Source organism: Punica granatum, chromosome 4 (assembly GCF_007655135.1).
Source record: "Punica granatum isolate Tunisia-2019 chromosome 4, ASM765513v2, whole genome shotgun sequence".
Lineage (NCBI taxonomy): Eukaryota > Viridiplantae > Streptophyta > Magnoliopsida > Myrtales > Lythraceae > Punica > Punica granatum.
The window spans coordinates 17596661-17612562 of NC_045130.1; the positions used below are offsets into that span (position 1 = coordinate 17596661).

The 15902-nt window shown below is 43.6% G+C and overlaps 4 protein-coding genes and 1 non-coding gene across 6 annotated transcripts; 3 read left to right on the forward strand and 2 right to left on the reverse strand.

Moving 5' to 3' along the window:
- Positions 1–166: 166 nt before the first annotated feature.
- LOC116206071 (methylcrotonoyl-CoA carboxylase beta chain, mitochondrial) lies at positions 167–4143 on the forward strand. The gene is made up of 10 exons (XM_031538810.1): positions 167–478; positions 698–817; positions 1127–1561; positions 1747–1837; positions 1970–2211; positions 2298–2462; positions 2538–2612; positions 2820–2951; positions 3467–3523; positions 3622–4143. Exons 1-10 carry the CDS (start codon positions 272–274, stop codon positions 3826–3828), a joined length of 1731 nt encoding a protein of 576 aa, XP_031394670.1. The 5' UTR covers positions 167–271; the 3' UTR covers positions 3829–4143.
- A 324-nt stretch (positions 4144–4467) lies between these two features.
- On the forward strand, positions 4468–4540 carry TRNAR-UCU. Its single transcript has one exon. It is a non-coding gene; the product is annotated as a tRNA-Arg (tRNA).
- Positions 4541–4847: 307 nt separating this feature from the next.
- On the forward strand, positions 4848–7497 carry LOC116202706 (thioredoxin M3, chloroplastic). Its single transcript, XM_031534311.1, has 2 exons — positions 4848–5384; positions 6859–7497. The coding sequence occupies exons 1-2, from the start codon at positions 5183–5185 to the stop codon at positions 7176–7178; spliced, it is 522 nt and encodes a 173-aa protein (XP_031390171.1). The 5' UTR covers positions 4848–5182; the 3' UTR covers positions 7179–7497.
- Positions 7498–7597: 100 nt separating this feature from the next.
- Positions 7598–10229, reverse strand: LOC116202704 (subtilisin-like protease SBT3). The gene has a single exon (XM_031534307.1). The coding sequence runs from the start codon at positions 9929–9931 to the stop codon at positions 7619–7621; it is 2313 nt and encodes a 770-aa protein (XP_031390167.1). The 5' UTR covers positions 9932–10229; the 3' UTR covers positions 7598–7618.
- A 254-nt stretch (positions 10230–10483) lies between these two features.
- Positions 10484–15655, reverse strand: LOC116202705 (probable receptor-like protein kinase At1g49730). 2 transcript variants are annotated; one of them, XM_031534309.1, is made up of 10 exons: positions 15386–15461; positions 14094–14645; positions 13314–13607; positions 12496–12757; positions 12342–12394; positions 12192–12259; positions 12009–12098; positions 11717–11801; positions 10698–11275; positions 10484–10599 (listed from the first exon to the last, which is right to left on the reverse strand). In XM_031534309.1, exons 1-9 carry the CDS (start codon positions 15459–15461, stop codon positions 10740–10742), a joined length of 2016 nt encoding a protein of 671 aa, XP_031390169.1. In that variant the 3' UTR covers positions 10484–10599; positions 10698–10739. The 2 variants fall into 2 exon arrangements, with proteins under 2 accessions (XP_031390169.1, XP_031390168.1); XM_031534308.1 differs by having other exon boundaries at positions 10498–11275; positions 15386–15655.
- Positions 15656–15902: the final 247 nt, after the last annotated feature.

A 15902-nucleotide genomic window follows, 5' to 3' on the forward strand; every position in this document is an offset into this window, starting at 1 on the left:
TGATAAATTTGACAAAATGGATAAATTATTGGTCGTTGTAGGTAAATTTCCGAATTTTTTTTTTTGTCTGGTAGTACAGCGTTTCTTGCCGATCGGACAGGAAGATACTGCCACGTCACACTGATAATGTCCAACTTCCGTTCCCTATACAAACTGAAACGGATATGAACTCCAAATCATTTGCGCTCTGTCTGATACATAAATCCCTGAGCGAACCTCACTCGTCACCATCATCATCTTCTTCCTCCGACTGAATAACCCATAGAGGAAAATGCTGATAAGGGCTTTGGCGAAGCGAGCTTCATCCCATCGGAGCTCGATAAGTCCCGGGCGATGGGATTTGATCTCGGCACTGCAGAGACGCGGGCTGTGCCTGGCAGTGCTCCCCGACGGCGTGGACCGCCAATCGGAGGCCTACGCTCGCAACTCCGAAGCTATGGACGCTCTCATCTCCCACCTCCACTCACACATCCACAAGGTCTCTCTCTCTCTCTCTCTCTCTCTCTCTCTCTCTGTGCGTGTGTTCTCCACCTAGTCTTTGCGATTCCAGCCTTGTACTGAACTAATTACCGAATTTATTCCATGAGCAGCGCCACTTCAATCATGACTAGTATTGACATGAGTTGTGATGAAAAATAACTATCCAATTCCGATAGAGAGGCTGACCGACCAGAGGTTTTGTTGTGCTTTGGTTAAGGTATTAGGTGGAGGAGGACCGGAGGCTGTGAAGAGAAATAGGAGCAGGGATAAGCTGCTTCCTCGAGAAAGGATTGATCGGCTGATTGACCCTGGTTCTTCTTTCCTCGAGCTCTCTCAGGTTCCCGGACTGTCTTTCAACGTCCTCCTTTCTGTTGATCATTATCATAGCCCTTTTAGCTGTTTGTTTTAGTGTGATGCTAATTGAAGTAATGTTAATGCTCACTTATACAGTTCATTTCAATGCATTCTCCAGAACTCTGAGTATTTTTCCAAATTCAAGGCGTTTCTGTGTTTTGCAATTTACTCGTGATATGATCATAGCTCATGCCAAATCTGAAGGACCTTATTATCAATCACCATTGCTCCAAGTTCACTTTATCGTGGTTTTTCTGGTTCGGCTTCTTATTATATATCTTACTGGATGAAGCTTGCAGGCCACGAGCTCTATGAAGATCCCCTCCCCTCTGCAGGCATAGTCACAGGAATCGGTCCTGTCCACGGGAGGCTTTGTATGTTCATGGCCAATGATCCAACTGTAAAGGGGGGAACTTATTTTCCCATCACTGTGAAGAAGCATCTTCGTGCGCAAGAAATTGCTGCCCAGTGCAGGTTGCCATGCATATATCTTGTCGATAGTGGGGGAGCCTTCCTGCCGAAACAGGCTGAGGTCTTCCCAGACAAGGATAATTTTGGCAGAATTTTCTACAACCAAGCTGTCATGTCTTCTGAAGGCATCCCTCAGATTGCTCTTGTACTAGGTTCCTGCACTGCTGGGGGTGCTTATATTCCTGCCATGGCTGATGAAAGTGTCATGGTGAAAGGGAATGGTACTATCTTTCTCGCTGGACCTCCACTTGTGAAGGTCAGTTCAAGATCCTTGTGAGGTGATCCTGTATTCGTCATTTTACCTGGTGATAGATCTATCGTCTGTGTTTCCTCAACTGTTGGAAGAAAGTTTCTATATAATGCATTTCCTGGGTTATCATATCCATAAAGGATGCTTATTTTGGCAATGTAACATGAGCTAAAGAAAGGAGTTTTCAGTAGGCTGCAACAGGAGAAGAAGTCTCTGCAGAGGATTTAGGGGGGGCAACTGTACATTGCAAGACTTCAGGGGTTTCGGATTATTTTGCTCAAGGTATTTACTTGTTTTATCTTGAATGCTCTTGTCATTTCCTGTGTACTAAGATGTCTTCAATATATGTTCACTTGTTCAGGTTCAAGCATTTTCTTTCTACCACTAAAAGTATTTCCTAAAAATTTCTTGTAGATGAGCTGCATGGACTTGCTTTAGGGAGGAACATCATTAAGAATCTCCACATGGCTGCTAAATATGAGACAATGTCTGGATTGCCCAATGTCAAGGCTGAGGTCAAGGAGCCATTGTATGATGTAAAGGAGCTTCGGTCAATTGCACCAACCGACCACAAGCAGGCCTTTGATGTACGATCAGTTATTGCTCGCATTGCAGATGGGAGTGAATTTGATGAGTTCAAGAAACTGTATGGCACTGTAAGGACATTATGTGATCAATATTTTTCAAAACATAATCTTCCCTTTTAATATATACGGACCTCGAAACTAACCTATTTTTCCAGACTCTTGTGACGGGGTTTGCCAGGATTTACGGTCAACCTGTGGGAATCATTGGGAACAATGGGATCCTATTTAATGAATCTGCTTTAAAAGGGGCTCATTTCATTGAATTATGCTCCCAGCGTAATATTCCTCTTGTCTTCCTTCAGAACATCACGGGGTTTATGGTATGCATACTTTACACTTGACTTGTTTTTGGTTTAGAATTCAGTGAATGTGATGTCGTGTTTACATTGATTCAGGTTGGATCCAGATCAGAAGCAAATGGTATAGCTAAATCTGGGGCCAAAATGGTGATGGCGGTTTCTTGTGCAAAGGTGCATTTATGTCTCCTTTTACTTTTATTTCTCAATCGAGTTATAGTACATAGTGTTTATGGCCTTCAATATGCATTCCGGACACATATTACCGAGGTCTGTAAGAGTTCCAGATTGCATCTGACCTGAATTATTAGCTTACAAGACCATTTTAGCTGAGTTTCTTTCATATACTAAGCATATTTTCTCAATGCACCTTCCACGTAGGTTCCCAAAGTCACCATCATTGTTGGTGGAAGTTTTGGGGCTGGAAATTATGCAATGTGTGGTCGCGCATACAGTCCTAATTTCATGTTCCTTTGGCCAAATGCCAGAATTTCGGTGATGGGAGGCGCACAGGTACTCCTCTACTGGATAGCCTTTTAGGGTGTTTAATGTCAATTATCTGCTTATTGAACTTTCAAACTGTGGATAGCAAATCGAAGTTTTGTTTCTGAGTTTTGTTTTAGACACTTTATTGATATGTTTGGACCCACCTAGCTTAACTCTGTCCAGATCAATGTTTCGAAGGTCACGTTCACCTGACCTATGTAGACATTTCAGTGAGCACCAAAAGGGAAAAATTGAGATTTTAAGTACATGTCAAATCATTATCTGGACCAAAATGTGATTACCTTGAGCTTTTCTCGGTCATGGATCCTGCAGTCTCCTCCGAGTTCCCCAATTTAAATTTTGCTTTATTTTTTTTTGTAGTTTTTAACTTTGCAATTTCTGTTCTTCCTAGTTTTCGCTTGATGGTCTTACAGTTCTCAGCTTTTCTTAGATCCAAATTATTCCAGCATAGGCTAGTGTCGTAGATGCTTAAGCTTTACTTTGAAGCAACCATCCAATGTGTTCCCATTTCCATTGTTCAGGCGGCGGGAGTCCTAGCTCAGATAGAGAAGGCAAACAAGAAAAAGCAAGGAGTTCAGGTACATAATATACTATCATTTCTGTGAAGATATACAAAATGCTTGTGTTTGAAACCAGAAGCTCTAACAAGTTATTTTATTTTTTTCCATTTTTATAGTGGACGAAAGAAGAAGAGGAAGCCTTCAAAGGGAAGGTGGTGGAGGCTTATGAGAGGGAAGGGAACTCTTACTACTCCACAGCTCGGCTATGGGACGATGGAGTTATCGATCCTGTTGACACACGTAGGGTACTGGGGCACTGTCTCTCCGCTGCTTCCATGAATCGAGCTCCACAAGATACCAAGTATGGAGTGTTTAGAATGTGACACAGGTAAATTATTAGGTTCACTGAAAATTGTTTTGTGGGGGGGGGGGGGGGGGGGGGGGGGGGGGGGTGGAAATGAATGAAGAATGGAAAGCATGGAAAGGAAGTAAATCATGTTGTCAGTTTCTCTGTATTAGCATAGTTCTTGCACAGCCTTCCTGTGGAACTAAAATGAGACATGTTCTATTGAGAAGCTGATTGTATGTGTCTCATCTAGTTCAGTTGGCTTTACTTGAATCTGCTCTCTTTGATTTGAAATCGGTCCCTTATCTCGGATTATGTAAATCAATCCGAATATGCTCCTTTTGATTTGAAATCGGTCCCCTATCTCGGATTATGTAAATCAATCTGAATCGATTTGTCCTCGATTGATCTGAGAGGAAGTAAACCCTTTATTACTTCATTCGCCGTAATGCTGCCCTGAGGTCCAGGAAGGCAGAATTTTGACACCAGATGGATTTTTGGATGTATGTCGACTGTTTAGAGGCCATGCAATTTATTGGCACGAACCCATCAGGGGAGACGGGCATGAACATAAGATTCACGTGGACATTTCTGGCCAATGAAAGTTGAGAAATTGAGATAATGCGAAAATGACCAAATATCATCTTTAACAGTGTGTAAAAGGGAGCAAAGCAGGGCGCCTGTGGCCTAATGGATAAGGCGTCTGACTTCTAATCAGACGATTGTGGGTTCGAGTCCCACCAGGCGTGTCGCATTTTCTTTTATCCAATTTTTTCCCCCCATTAATTTATTTATCTTATTATTATATCATATAATACTTATTTTTTATAATAATTATTTAAGAATTATATATAAATATAAACAAGAGGAAAGAGAAATATAAATTACGAATAAATAAATAACAAAATAATAATAAATATCTGTGGCGGGACCCATCTGAGGGCAGCTCCATCTTCAGGTCGCCTCATCATCAGCTTACTTGCTTTGCTTGAAGGACTGGCATCGCTGTCAGTCAGTCACACTCACCTCCCCCCTCTCTCGTCCTCATCCCTTCCGGCCTTCCTTTTTCCCCTTTTCCTCTCTCTCTCTCTCTCTCTCTATGTGCTGAAGCTGATTCGATTCTGGTATCTGTTGAGAGACCCACAGCCAGCCATTGGACTTTCCGATACTTACCAAACCCACCATTACCAACGTGCTCTATTTATTTACTCTCTCTCTCTCTCTCTCTCTCTCTCTATATGTAGAGTCCGATATTTACTATTTATATACTCATATACATATACACAGCGCTCTCCTCTTGCCTCATTCTTCTTCACCCCCACAAGCCTTCTGCATATTTCCTCCGATCTCTCTCTCTCTGACTCGTCACTGACTCACTTGCCTCTTCAGAAATGGCGTCTCCCACTTCCCTCATCTCTCCTCCCTTCTCTCTCCAGTCACCCTCCTCCGTCACTACCTGCTCCAAGCTATGCCCTGCTTCCTCTTCCGGCGGAGTCTCCTTCCCCCTCCGACCCCCATCCCGGCCGAGGCTTAGGGTTCGCACTGCTCCTCCACGACTCCAGGTCCACGCCATGGCCACGCGCCAGCTCAGAGGTAAACTTCCTCTCTCCTCCTGTGCTTGTTGGTCCAATGCCATTCTAGCTGTTTCAGAGTTCAATTAGGACCTACTTTGTTTCCGGATTGGCCGATTGGGGTCTATCGAACTTCCTCGACATGATTCAGAACCTTCAAACTGATGATGACGATGCTCGTGACGGCCTTTCTCCAACCTGTGATATGATTTCATCAGCCTGAATGCCCATTCTACTAAACTACCCATTCCCGACTTGGAAACATGAATTTTACTTCGATGATTGTGCCTCTGATCCAATCTCCTGCTGTTCGACTAATCGCCCTCATGATAATTCGGCAACTCGCTTACTTACGGTCTGCTTCCTGTGCTTCAGCTGCCAGATTTTCACCTTGTTGGTCCACAAGTTTTACCGTCACCAATTCATAATGAAAATTCTCTGTGTGGCTTTTCCAGTCCTTGGAAATGGTGTTCGTTGCCGCTTGAATGATGCAGTTCTCTTTGATTTGATTTATGCAAATGAATGTTATGAGGAGACTTAGTGGTATAAGACGTAAATCAGTTATTGCAATAACTCCAGTTTCGCACGGAACTCGCATACTGTCCTCGTAGAGCACATTTGCTTAAAAAAGTCTCTGGAGAATTTGGATAGCAACATCACTGGAGAGTTTTGATACCGACATCCCGATATATATAGATATATGATGTGGCAATATTATCTTCAAAGTTGAATCTTAGGAAGTTTGTTCCATTCCATACAGTTCTGTTTTTGCAGTGGTGAATAGCAAAGTACATCGCAACCTCACTTATATGTGTTTTTTTCTGCTATCTGTCATTTTCAAATTCGATGTGGGGTGACCGTTCTTCCTCTTTTTCCTACCAAAAAAGTGCAGTGCCGTCGCTCTTTCAAATACTTGATGTGTCTATTTCTTTTTCTTCATCCTTTTGTATAAAATGAGCTATACAAAAGACTTGTATATGAAGGGTTCTGAATCAAGGATTGATACATCTGTATTTCATTACCGAGAAACTTTTAAGTATTGAATGGTAGTTGAATGCATCTATCTCGTCTTACATACAAATTGTCAATTTGACTTGGGGAGAGTTGTACATATTCGGGACATCTCAGTATATGCAAATAAGACGTCATGTAAAATTTCATCATACATTTTATGGTCGGACCTCCCAATTAATAGTCAATGCAATATAATTTCCTAGTCGATAGAATTTACTTGTTTTCCGTGACCACGCTAGTAAACTGTTATAACGTTAGGTTGTTCATAGTTCAAAACTGGCATCCTTCCGCTTCTTTGTTTCGGTTTCCTTTGTGCATTTAATAAATGAGATGATGACTCAAATCGACATTATGCATATCTCTCGTTCCTTATTCTCAATTTGAATTTACTGCTTTTAGCGTATGACACAATCTAGGTAATGCGTACCTAGAGGAACAGAGTAATATGCCCTCCCTGATCATACCCTTTTCCATTCGTGCAGCTTCTGTTGTCAACAAAGGCTCGTGGGACAAACTCATTCTCAATAGCGAAGTCCCTGTTCTCGTCGAATTCTACGCGAGTTGGTGCGGGCCCTGCAGGATGGTCCACAGGATCATGGACGAAATTGCAGAAGAATACGAGGGAAAAATCAAATGCTTTGTGCTCAACACGGACGTTGACTTGGAAGTTGCCGAAGACTACGAAATCAAGGCCGTGCCCGTGGTCTTGCTGTTCAAGAATGGAAAGAAATGCGAGTCCGTGGTTGGTACCATGCCTAAGGATTTCTATCTGGCCGCGATTAACAGAGTCATGGAGTCCTAAAAGAGCTGCTGACTCAACCATCTTTTTAGGTTTATTCCCTCTCATCCGCTTATCGCTTGCATCTGTATATTCGCGAGATGTGCTTGTTACTCAAAGGGATGTCAAAACTTCTGAATAGTTCTTTGCCTCCGGTCAGTTCTTCCCTCTTAAGGAAACAACCTCTAATTCGTTCTGTATATGTTTGTTCTTCCTCTGTGTTTTCCTTTCCATGGGGAAGAACAGTCTTGGATGTTGGTTCTTGATGCTCTTATGTTGAACTTAAGAAGGATAGGATCATGTATTTTTGTGGTGTCAGTTCGAAGTCTTCTGTTTCTGAAAATCCTCAAGATCGCACATATTATTTGTAAATAGCATGAGAGATCCCTTTATGATGGCGATATCAATCGGTTGGTTCACTGAAAATGAAATTTAGTGTTGGCAGGGAACTTTGTTCGTCTCAGTCATGGGCCAAAGGCCGACACGATTGGGCTTCTTACTACATGGGTTCCGTTGATTTCGTGCCAACTCAAGAACCCGTAGTTACCTATATAATCGCTTTGAGGGCTCACACTTTCCAAGGTTCCAAGAGAGATCTCTACTGCCATTGTGAAACTAGCCTTGCTGTTCTTCTGCGGGAAGACCAATTTTTCAGGCTCTACCGTGATTCTCATCCCCAGTGGAGACGTCACTGTGGCCTGGTAGCTCGAGGCGGAATCAGCCACGTTTGTGAGTACCCTCTTGAAGGTGAAGCTGGTGGCGTTCGTGTTGTTGAGAATGAGGATGAAGGAAGGGTAGTTGAGATCAAGACTGGGTGTGCACCGTGTGAAATTCGATCTCCCAGTGATGACCCTTATTTGTTTGGTGGTGTAATTCATTCCGCAGAGGAATTCGATGTAGTCCTCAGGCTCCATGTCGTAGATGAGGCCGGGGTCCATGGCTCTGTTTGGATCAATGTGGCCTGAACCATAGTCCAATGGGGTCGCTGCCACCCCTGTAGTCACGTCTATGATCGGCCCTCCTGTGTTATCAAGAATATAGGCCGTCGTCATCATTGCCGATCGGATGGCAGCAGGACTCCAATCCGGGTGGGCCGATTTCAGCAGAGCCCCGACTCCAGCCACATGGGGAGCGGACATGGAAGTACCTGATTGCAAGGCATAATCACTGAGAAGGAAATGATAGTCATCCCCAATGGGCGCTATTCCTCTGTTCGGGGTCCAAGCAGCTAAGACATCAACACCGGGTGCTATTATGTCGGGCTTTAGAACCCACAGGGCCTCGCGTCCCGGCCCTCTCGATGAAAACCACATGACTTCTGGGTTCGGCTCGACACCCAAAAATGTCACTTGGAACTTAATACTCACTACCGGATCTTTTGAGTGTTTAATGTATCTCCTGATCTTGTTTCCAAACTTCGGAATGACCGCGACATATGGAGTAGTGAAATCTTCGGGTTTGAGGATTCTTCCTTCTTCTGTACTGAATATGGCCCCCGCAGCTCCTGCTCGGATAATTTCAGATGGATTGGTGCCATCATTTTCAGCACTGTAATCACAAAAAACAATCTTCCCTTCGACTTCCTTAGGGTCAAGGGAGTAGTCCTCGCACAGCTCTTTGCTTCTGTTTCCATGGCCGAAGTAGAGAGGGAGTCTAGAGATTAACAAGTTCTCGGGAAAAATGGATTTCCCAGGAATGGTGAAGGAGCCATTGCCGATACCGAGCGTAACATGAGCCCCTAACTCTCGGTCAAAGGTCCCAGCACCGACGGTGGTCAGCCAGGGAGCTCCGTTATGCATAGTATAGGCATGAGGGCCAGCATTACCTGCCGAACAGGCGACAAAGATGCCTCTCTGCATCGCAGCAAAAGCTCCTATTGCAACTGGGTTCTGATCGAATGATGTCTCTGTGAAACTCAAAGATAGGGACAAGATATCGACCCCATCCTCTATCGCTCTGTCAATCGCTGCTAATGTGTCTGTGGCAGCTGCATCATAGGAAGTGTTCAAGAAAAGCACTTTATACATCGCCAAATGAGCCAGTGGTGCTATGCCAGAAGCTGTGCCCTCGGCATAGCCAAAGTAGTTAGTATCTTTGACGGGGCTTCCGGCAGCAGTGGAGGAAGTGTGGCTCCCATGGCCCCAGTAGTCCCTGGGCGAGTCGTAGTCATCCGTGGTTGAGATATTTAAACCTCTCCTCTTCATTCCTTGGCTGAAAGAACGAGCACCGATGAGTTTCAGATTGCACAGAGAGGAGTTGAACTCCACACCCGACTCACAGGTCCCCTTCCACCGATCAGGCACTGGGGGCATGCCTCTGTCTCGGAAGCTGTCACTCTCCGGCCATATCCCGCTGTCAACCACACCGACGATCATCCCCTCACCGAAGTTGGCTCTTGGCCAAAGCCCAGATTTCTTCTTTAGGCCGAGGAACTTCGGTGTGTGAGTTGTGTGGCCCTCCCCAAATGTTTCGGGGTAAGTGGCCAAGTGCCCTGGAAGCTCTGCTAGCTTAGCAAGCTGAGATTCGGACAAGACTGCACTGAAGCCGCTCAGAACATGATTGTAAGTGTACAGGTGGGTCGGTTCAGTTTCCTCAGGTGATGAAAGGGTCGACAGCGTCGACATGTACCAGTCATGGTGGCTAGAGAAATGACCTGGCCTCGCCGACTTGTCCATGTGGACTATGTAAGTCCGACGATCATCTTCAGCAGACACCAATGTGTAGGTGGAGACCACAATGAAGAGGATGAAGAGCCTGAGATGAGCTCGAGTTTCCATGTTTGGCCGGGTTGCTATGTACCTGGTGCCAGAATAATCCAGGATGGCGGACAGTATCCAAGCAAGGCCCTGATATATACTTGCTATCTACCGGCTGCAGGGATCTATGTCCCAGAGTTCCAATTTCTTACTTTGGTCGATAAGAACAACTGATGTGATGTGGATTGAAAAGCAATATCAGCCGGCCAAATATAAAACTTAATACTTGGAAACATAGATGGCACCGTAAAACTGTTTTTAACACGACAGCATCGACATTCTCATAACATGTAACTTATATAAGTATTTTCATCCGGCACAGACAGGTTTACTCTGGTCTCGAGCACTTCAGTGTGAATGTCAAACTATGCCCATTTGGGTATCAGACGGAAAAATCAAAGATCGGCAGATCCCATTAAATTCAACTGCTATGATCCAATAGAGTCTGCAAACTTTTACAATTTAAAAAGCAGCACGGAAAACTCAATAACATATTATCACCTTACCAGAATCAGCTGCAAGGAGCAAATTTGCTTCGGATGTTCGGTAGTAGAAATGCGGAAGTAGAAGAAATTTATCGCTCAATCTGAACAAATTTTCCAGCATAATGTGTAACTCAACCTCTTCTTTCTGTGTTTGATAACATGATTTTTCCATCGAGCAGTACTTTTACCAATCTACTACATGCTCTACAAAAGGAAAATTCAAAACACAAAATGTTGTCGGTACCAGTGAAATCTAAGAGAAAAAAAAAACCCTTTCACTCACTGGTTCTACACTAACTTACCATTCCTCGGTCTCCATACGTTTTTTATCGACAAAAGAGCCCTTACAGAGACGGTATGTTCGGGGGAGACTGTGGGGATCCAGTCTCGAGCAGGAAGCTTCGGCTGCAATACGACCTAGATGTGCTCGAAGAAGAAGCCAGACCTCTCGCATCTCCACTGTGAAATATGTCATTTCTATGCATTTTCCCTTTGCTCACCCTTCCTCTACCTTCTGAGCCTCCCTCAAACTCCTCATCTTGGAGTGACCCGCTATTTACTGGGTCTGAGCTCTCATAGAGGAGCCTCAGAACCTGCTTGATCGAGGGCCTAGCACGACCTTCACGTTGAGTGCACCAATTCACGATGCCCACTATTGTCTTGAGCTGTTCAAAGTCAAAGGAGTCTCGAATTGTTGGGTCCACGAGCTCAATGATTCTTGAGTCAGAGACCATGTAGGGTTGGGACCATTCCACCAAGTTTTTTCCATCTTGTATAGCTCGCCTAGCAGTCACCATCTCTAGCAAGAGAACACCATAGCTGTATACATCGCTCTTCTCAGTAAGCTCATGGGTGATTACATACTCAGGGTCCATGTAACCTGAAAGCCCATTGAAACTCTTAAGCTTGATTAGGTTGCAGGAAAAAGTTTTCTCATATTCTCATTTACAGTCAATAAAACCACAAGCTCTGGCAGTTAAGATCCAATTTCTCCTATACGCTCAAATTGTCGGACAATGTTGTTCAGAGAAACGAGAGGAAGACACTCAAACCCAAAGTCTATGTGCTGATACCAGGTTAATTGAGATTTTCCTAAAAGCTTAAGAGAATTTAATATGCTCGAAACATGAGCGGTTTCCCTAAAAGCTCAAGAAAATTTTAATATCCGGGAAACAAATTTACTAGGAATTTTGTTTTCATTGTTTTCAGCTAAAATTGGTTGTGGATATATTTAGAACTGTGAAATTCAAATACATCCTCAAAAAGTTGGAATTAGAAGTTCATTTTCAGGCATCATCTAGAATTGATTTTTATTCTTAACCTGGAGTTCCCCGAATGTCAGTGTTGACTGGTTCAAAGCAAATGGAACCATCTTTAGAAGCATGTGCAAGCCCAAAATCTGCAACCTGTGGAAAAAGCTTATGAGAAAAGATCTTTTACTTGAGACAACATTGGACAGTTTCTGTTGGCTGTCTGTTATTTAAGTTCTTTTACACCCAACAAGATGCCTTTTGGACCACCAAAAAGCTACTATGGAGAAGCCTGTGATAATAATTCTCAGAAAACACAACTTTTAAAACCAAACTCAGGTGTGAGAGTTACAAGTATTTTACCTTCGCCACAAAATTCTCGTCCAGCAAGATGTTGCTGGATTTTATATCTCTGTGGCACAGGGGAGGATCACAATAAAAATGGAGGTACTCCTGCAAGTGCAAGTTGTAAGCCCATGACGAATAAGGGTATATATGATGAAGCGGAAAAAACCATCACAAAAATTTGATTGAAGAAAAGTTTACCAGAGCATTAGCCACATCAATGGCAATTTGAATTCTCATCTGCCAACTCAAAGGATTGCGCCCAGGAGCTGCACGAACATGACCATTCATGCTCATAATTAATTATATTAAAAAATCAAAGACTGGGAAACAGAAACATTTGAAGCTTACAGTGAAGATGATCCTTTAAGCTCCCATTGACCATATACTCATACATAAGGAACCTGCCATGAAGCAGGTTAAGGCCTTTTTTGTTGCTAATTTTTGGGTTCTACAGAAGACCAATATCTTCAATACATAAATCCTAGAGACATCAGTGACCTACCTCTCACGCTTATCAACACAGAAACCTCTGAGAGCAACAAGATGACGATGATGAAGCCTCGCAAGAAGTTCTATCTCCCTACAGAAGTCATCCTCCCCCTGCTCTGATACTCTGTTCATTCTCTTCACGGCTGCCACAGAACCATCGCTAAATTGAGCTCTGTAAACAGTTCCAAACCCACCTTCTCCAATAACAGTGTTAAAATTCTCTGTTGCCTTCTTTGTCTCCTTGTAGCTGAATTTACGGAACATAAACGCCTGACCTACAATCAATTCATTTGACACTACAAAAATTATTATCACTTAGCATCAGCAACAGCGAGCTCAAGCAACTAGTAAGTGGTGAGGCTGGCTACAGTCCCTGATGCTTAGAATCACTGACTAGAGGGCTGAATCGGTCATTTCAAGCTTGCACTCAGCAACATGCTGCTCATGAGACTCGGAATCCTATCCTATCTTCTCCTATATAATTTCAACCTTATGCAAATCCAAGCTTACAAAAATGCCCCTATTTACAATTTATTTTGGATGTTAACCTCAGCTTATACCCCAGTTTATATCAAGGTTGAGCTCCACCACATTTTCAGACCCAAAATAAATTGAGTCAAGCTGAGTCAAGGTCCAAACTGCTCGAGTGAGTTTGCAACAAGCTTGAGACTGAAAGATACTTAATCACTGGCTGGAACCAAGTCTCAAGCTCGAGTTTAACAAGTCAAGTCGAGCACAAGCATATTTCATTGTCAGCTTGACTAGGTTTAATTCTGCCTAGATATATGCACAACTGGAGAATAGTAAATGGACAAGGAGGACTTGCACTACCTTCCTGGAGTTTCTTTATAGAATGAGGAGGAGGGAAAACTTTTGAAGATGCCTTGTCGATATCTTCTGAAACCTCTAGCTCTCTTCTTTTTCTTCGAATGAAAATTAATAAGACCGCCAATGTCAAGACTGCCAGTACTGTCACAGCTATCCCAAGACCTGGTACCAGTGTCAAGTGATATGAATGATGGGTTTGATTCAATGGTACACCTAACACAAGCTGACTTGGGCTAGCAGCAGCTGGAGGACTTGGGGAAGCATCAGGAGTTGATGGAGATTGAGATGTATTTGATGCTAGCATAAAAATCAAGTTAAAGTCATAAGTACATCAACTTATAATTAGATAGAGAAAAAAGTTGGACCAAATTCACAGGAAGTAACACAGTCGCAACTTCTAAGTGATGAGATCATTTCCCTGTTAGAACAACAAGTATTTCTGTTTGAACATGAGCCTCATTGTATGAACTCCTACCTCCACTGACATGCTAAACCATCTGAGCATCGGATGTTTCGATTTTCAAGGCACGGATTATTCTGGCATAAATTTGTCTCTTTCATGATGTGGAACAAAGTAAAGATGAAAGTAGTGAAAATTTGATGACGGCAAAATCTGGAGGATCATGGGCTGGAAAAGAAACTTGCTTCAGATAATAAGACCATCTTTGCTAATGTTTGTGTGATCAAATGCAATAGAATCGCCACAATTTTACATGGAAACTCCACTCCACTTATGTATAAATTCCATTCTTTCGTACCAAAACACGAACTAATAGTCCATACCCGAAAATATGCTGAGGCCTTCAACCCCAAAGAAGCAGTTGGCGAAGTTTGCCGCTGATGCATCATCATACTGGCTCGCGAGGGCAACGAAAGCAGCATCTCGACAAGTATTTAAAGTAACATTATCGACAGTCCCAATCAGATGATGAAGGTAAACAATCTCCGCATTCACGCACTTTCTACAATCGCTGTCCACTGAAATTGGGTCCCCACAATTCTCAGAGACATCCTTAAACCCTGGAGACTGCAGCATCTGCGTGACCGTTGTTCGCCCCACACATTCGTAATTGACTGTTATCTTCGTCCCAAGCCCACAGAAGGCCGTGGCATTTCGCGGGACTCCATACAGTGCTAGGGTTTGTGCTATTGACTGGAGGCAGATCGAGGCCGAATCAGAGGCAACCGCAAGACTGCTTGTCCTGTTTGCATATCGAGCAACCGAAACTGCAATGCATGCATTAATGTAGCGGCAACACTTTGCTCTCTCACCCTTATCAGAGCATACAGAAGCCACAAGAGTGAAGTTGGACCTGCTTAAGTCCAAGGGGCACTCTGCAACAAGCAAGGCAGGTAATTGATTAGCTGGGCAATCAAGCAATCTCTCTTCTTCCGGGAGCATATAGTTACCACTAAGAAGTAACTCATTAGCAGCCGTTAAAAGGTAATGGGTAGGAAATAAGAGATCAGAACTTGATATCGAATGTTCATGACTCAATAGTTTTGATTGTGTCAGGGTAAATTTCTAGGCTATAACTACAGGACCCTCGAAACATAAAATTCGACCGAATCGCAAAATATGAGGTTCGATGTCTTCCCTCGGCCATAAATGTTCTTTAGGACAGGGCAGATTGGTCGGAATCTTACATTCTGGAGAACCCCAAGAAATCATCTGTACAAGTAATTGATTGCGAAGCATGCAGAGCCATGATCCCCGGAAACCTCCGTGTTGGTTCAATGAATTTGAAGGCCATACTTGATTACAAATAACCACAGAAATTTTACAGAAGGGACATTTTCAATAATCATCATTGGACTCTGGACTTGCAACAAGACGAGAATAGAAAGCAGTAAAGCTAATTGTACAGCTGAGAGCACGAACAACGGAAGAATCCGGGAAGAACAAATGAGAAGCTGACTGTGTCAACTAATGGATGAGAACACGAAACCCATTTCAGCCCAAATTGATACGTCCAGCGCGAAAGGTACTTGCTATAGCAATGCTGATTACCAAGATATGCAGCTCCTAACAGAAACTGCTTCGAAACCTAGAGAGGAGAGAGAGGATTGGGTACCTGCAATTATCAGTGGCAGCTGCATTGCGAGGAATATTAGCAAGCCCAGAAAGAGGGCGGCTCCGGACCCCCCCATGGCGGCCGCGGGAGCAGGTGGCGCGGGCAGGAGCAAGCAAGCTGAGAGAGAGTGACTGAGTGAGAGTCAGCGACGGCAGCAAGAGAAGGAGCTTGCGGGCGACCTCTCCATGACTCTGCAAAGGAGTGAGTGACTGATTGCGGCTGTCTTAGTAACTCGCAGTCTCTCTCTCTCTCTCGGTTCATTCATACAAGTTGGCGATGGGAGATTCCTTCCTTTTTCTATTTCATGCATAAATTTCCACGGAAGCTCGCGGGGCCCCACAATCCTCACCATTGGAGCTATGTGTCCTTCTTAATCGGACCCCATGGATTTTATTTTTTTTCTTTTTTCAGTTACGTATAGAGGTCGGTCCAGGCCGAACTAATATAATGATATAGAGTTTTTAATAATTGATCTAATGGCATAGATGGTCCAAACAAATTATGAATTTTGAAATTT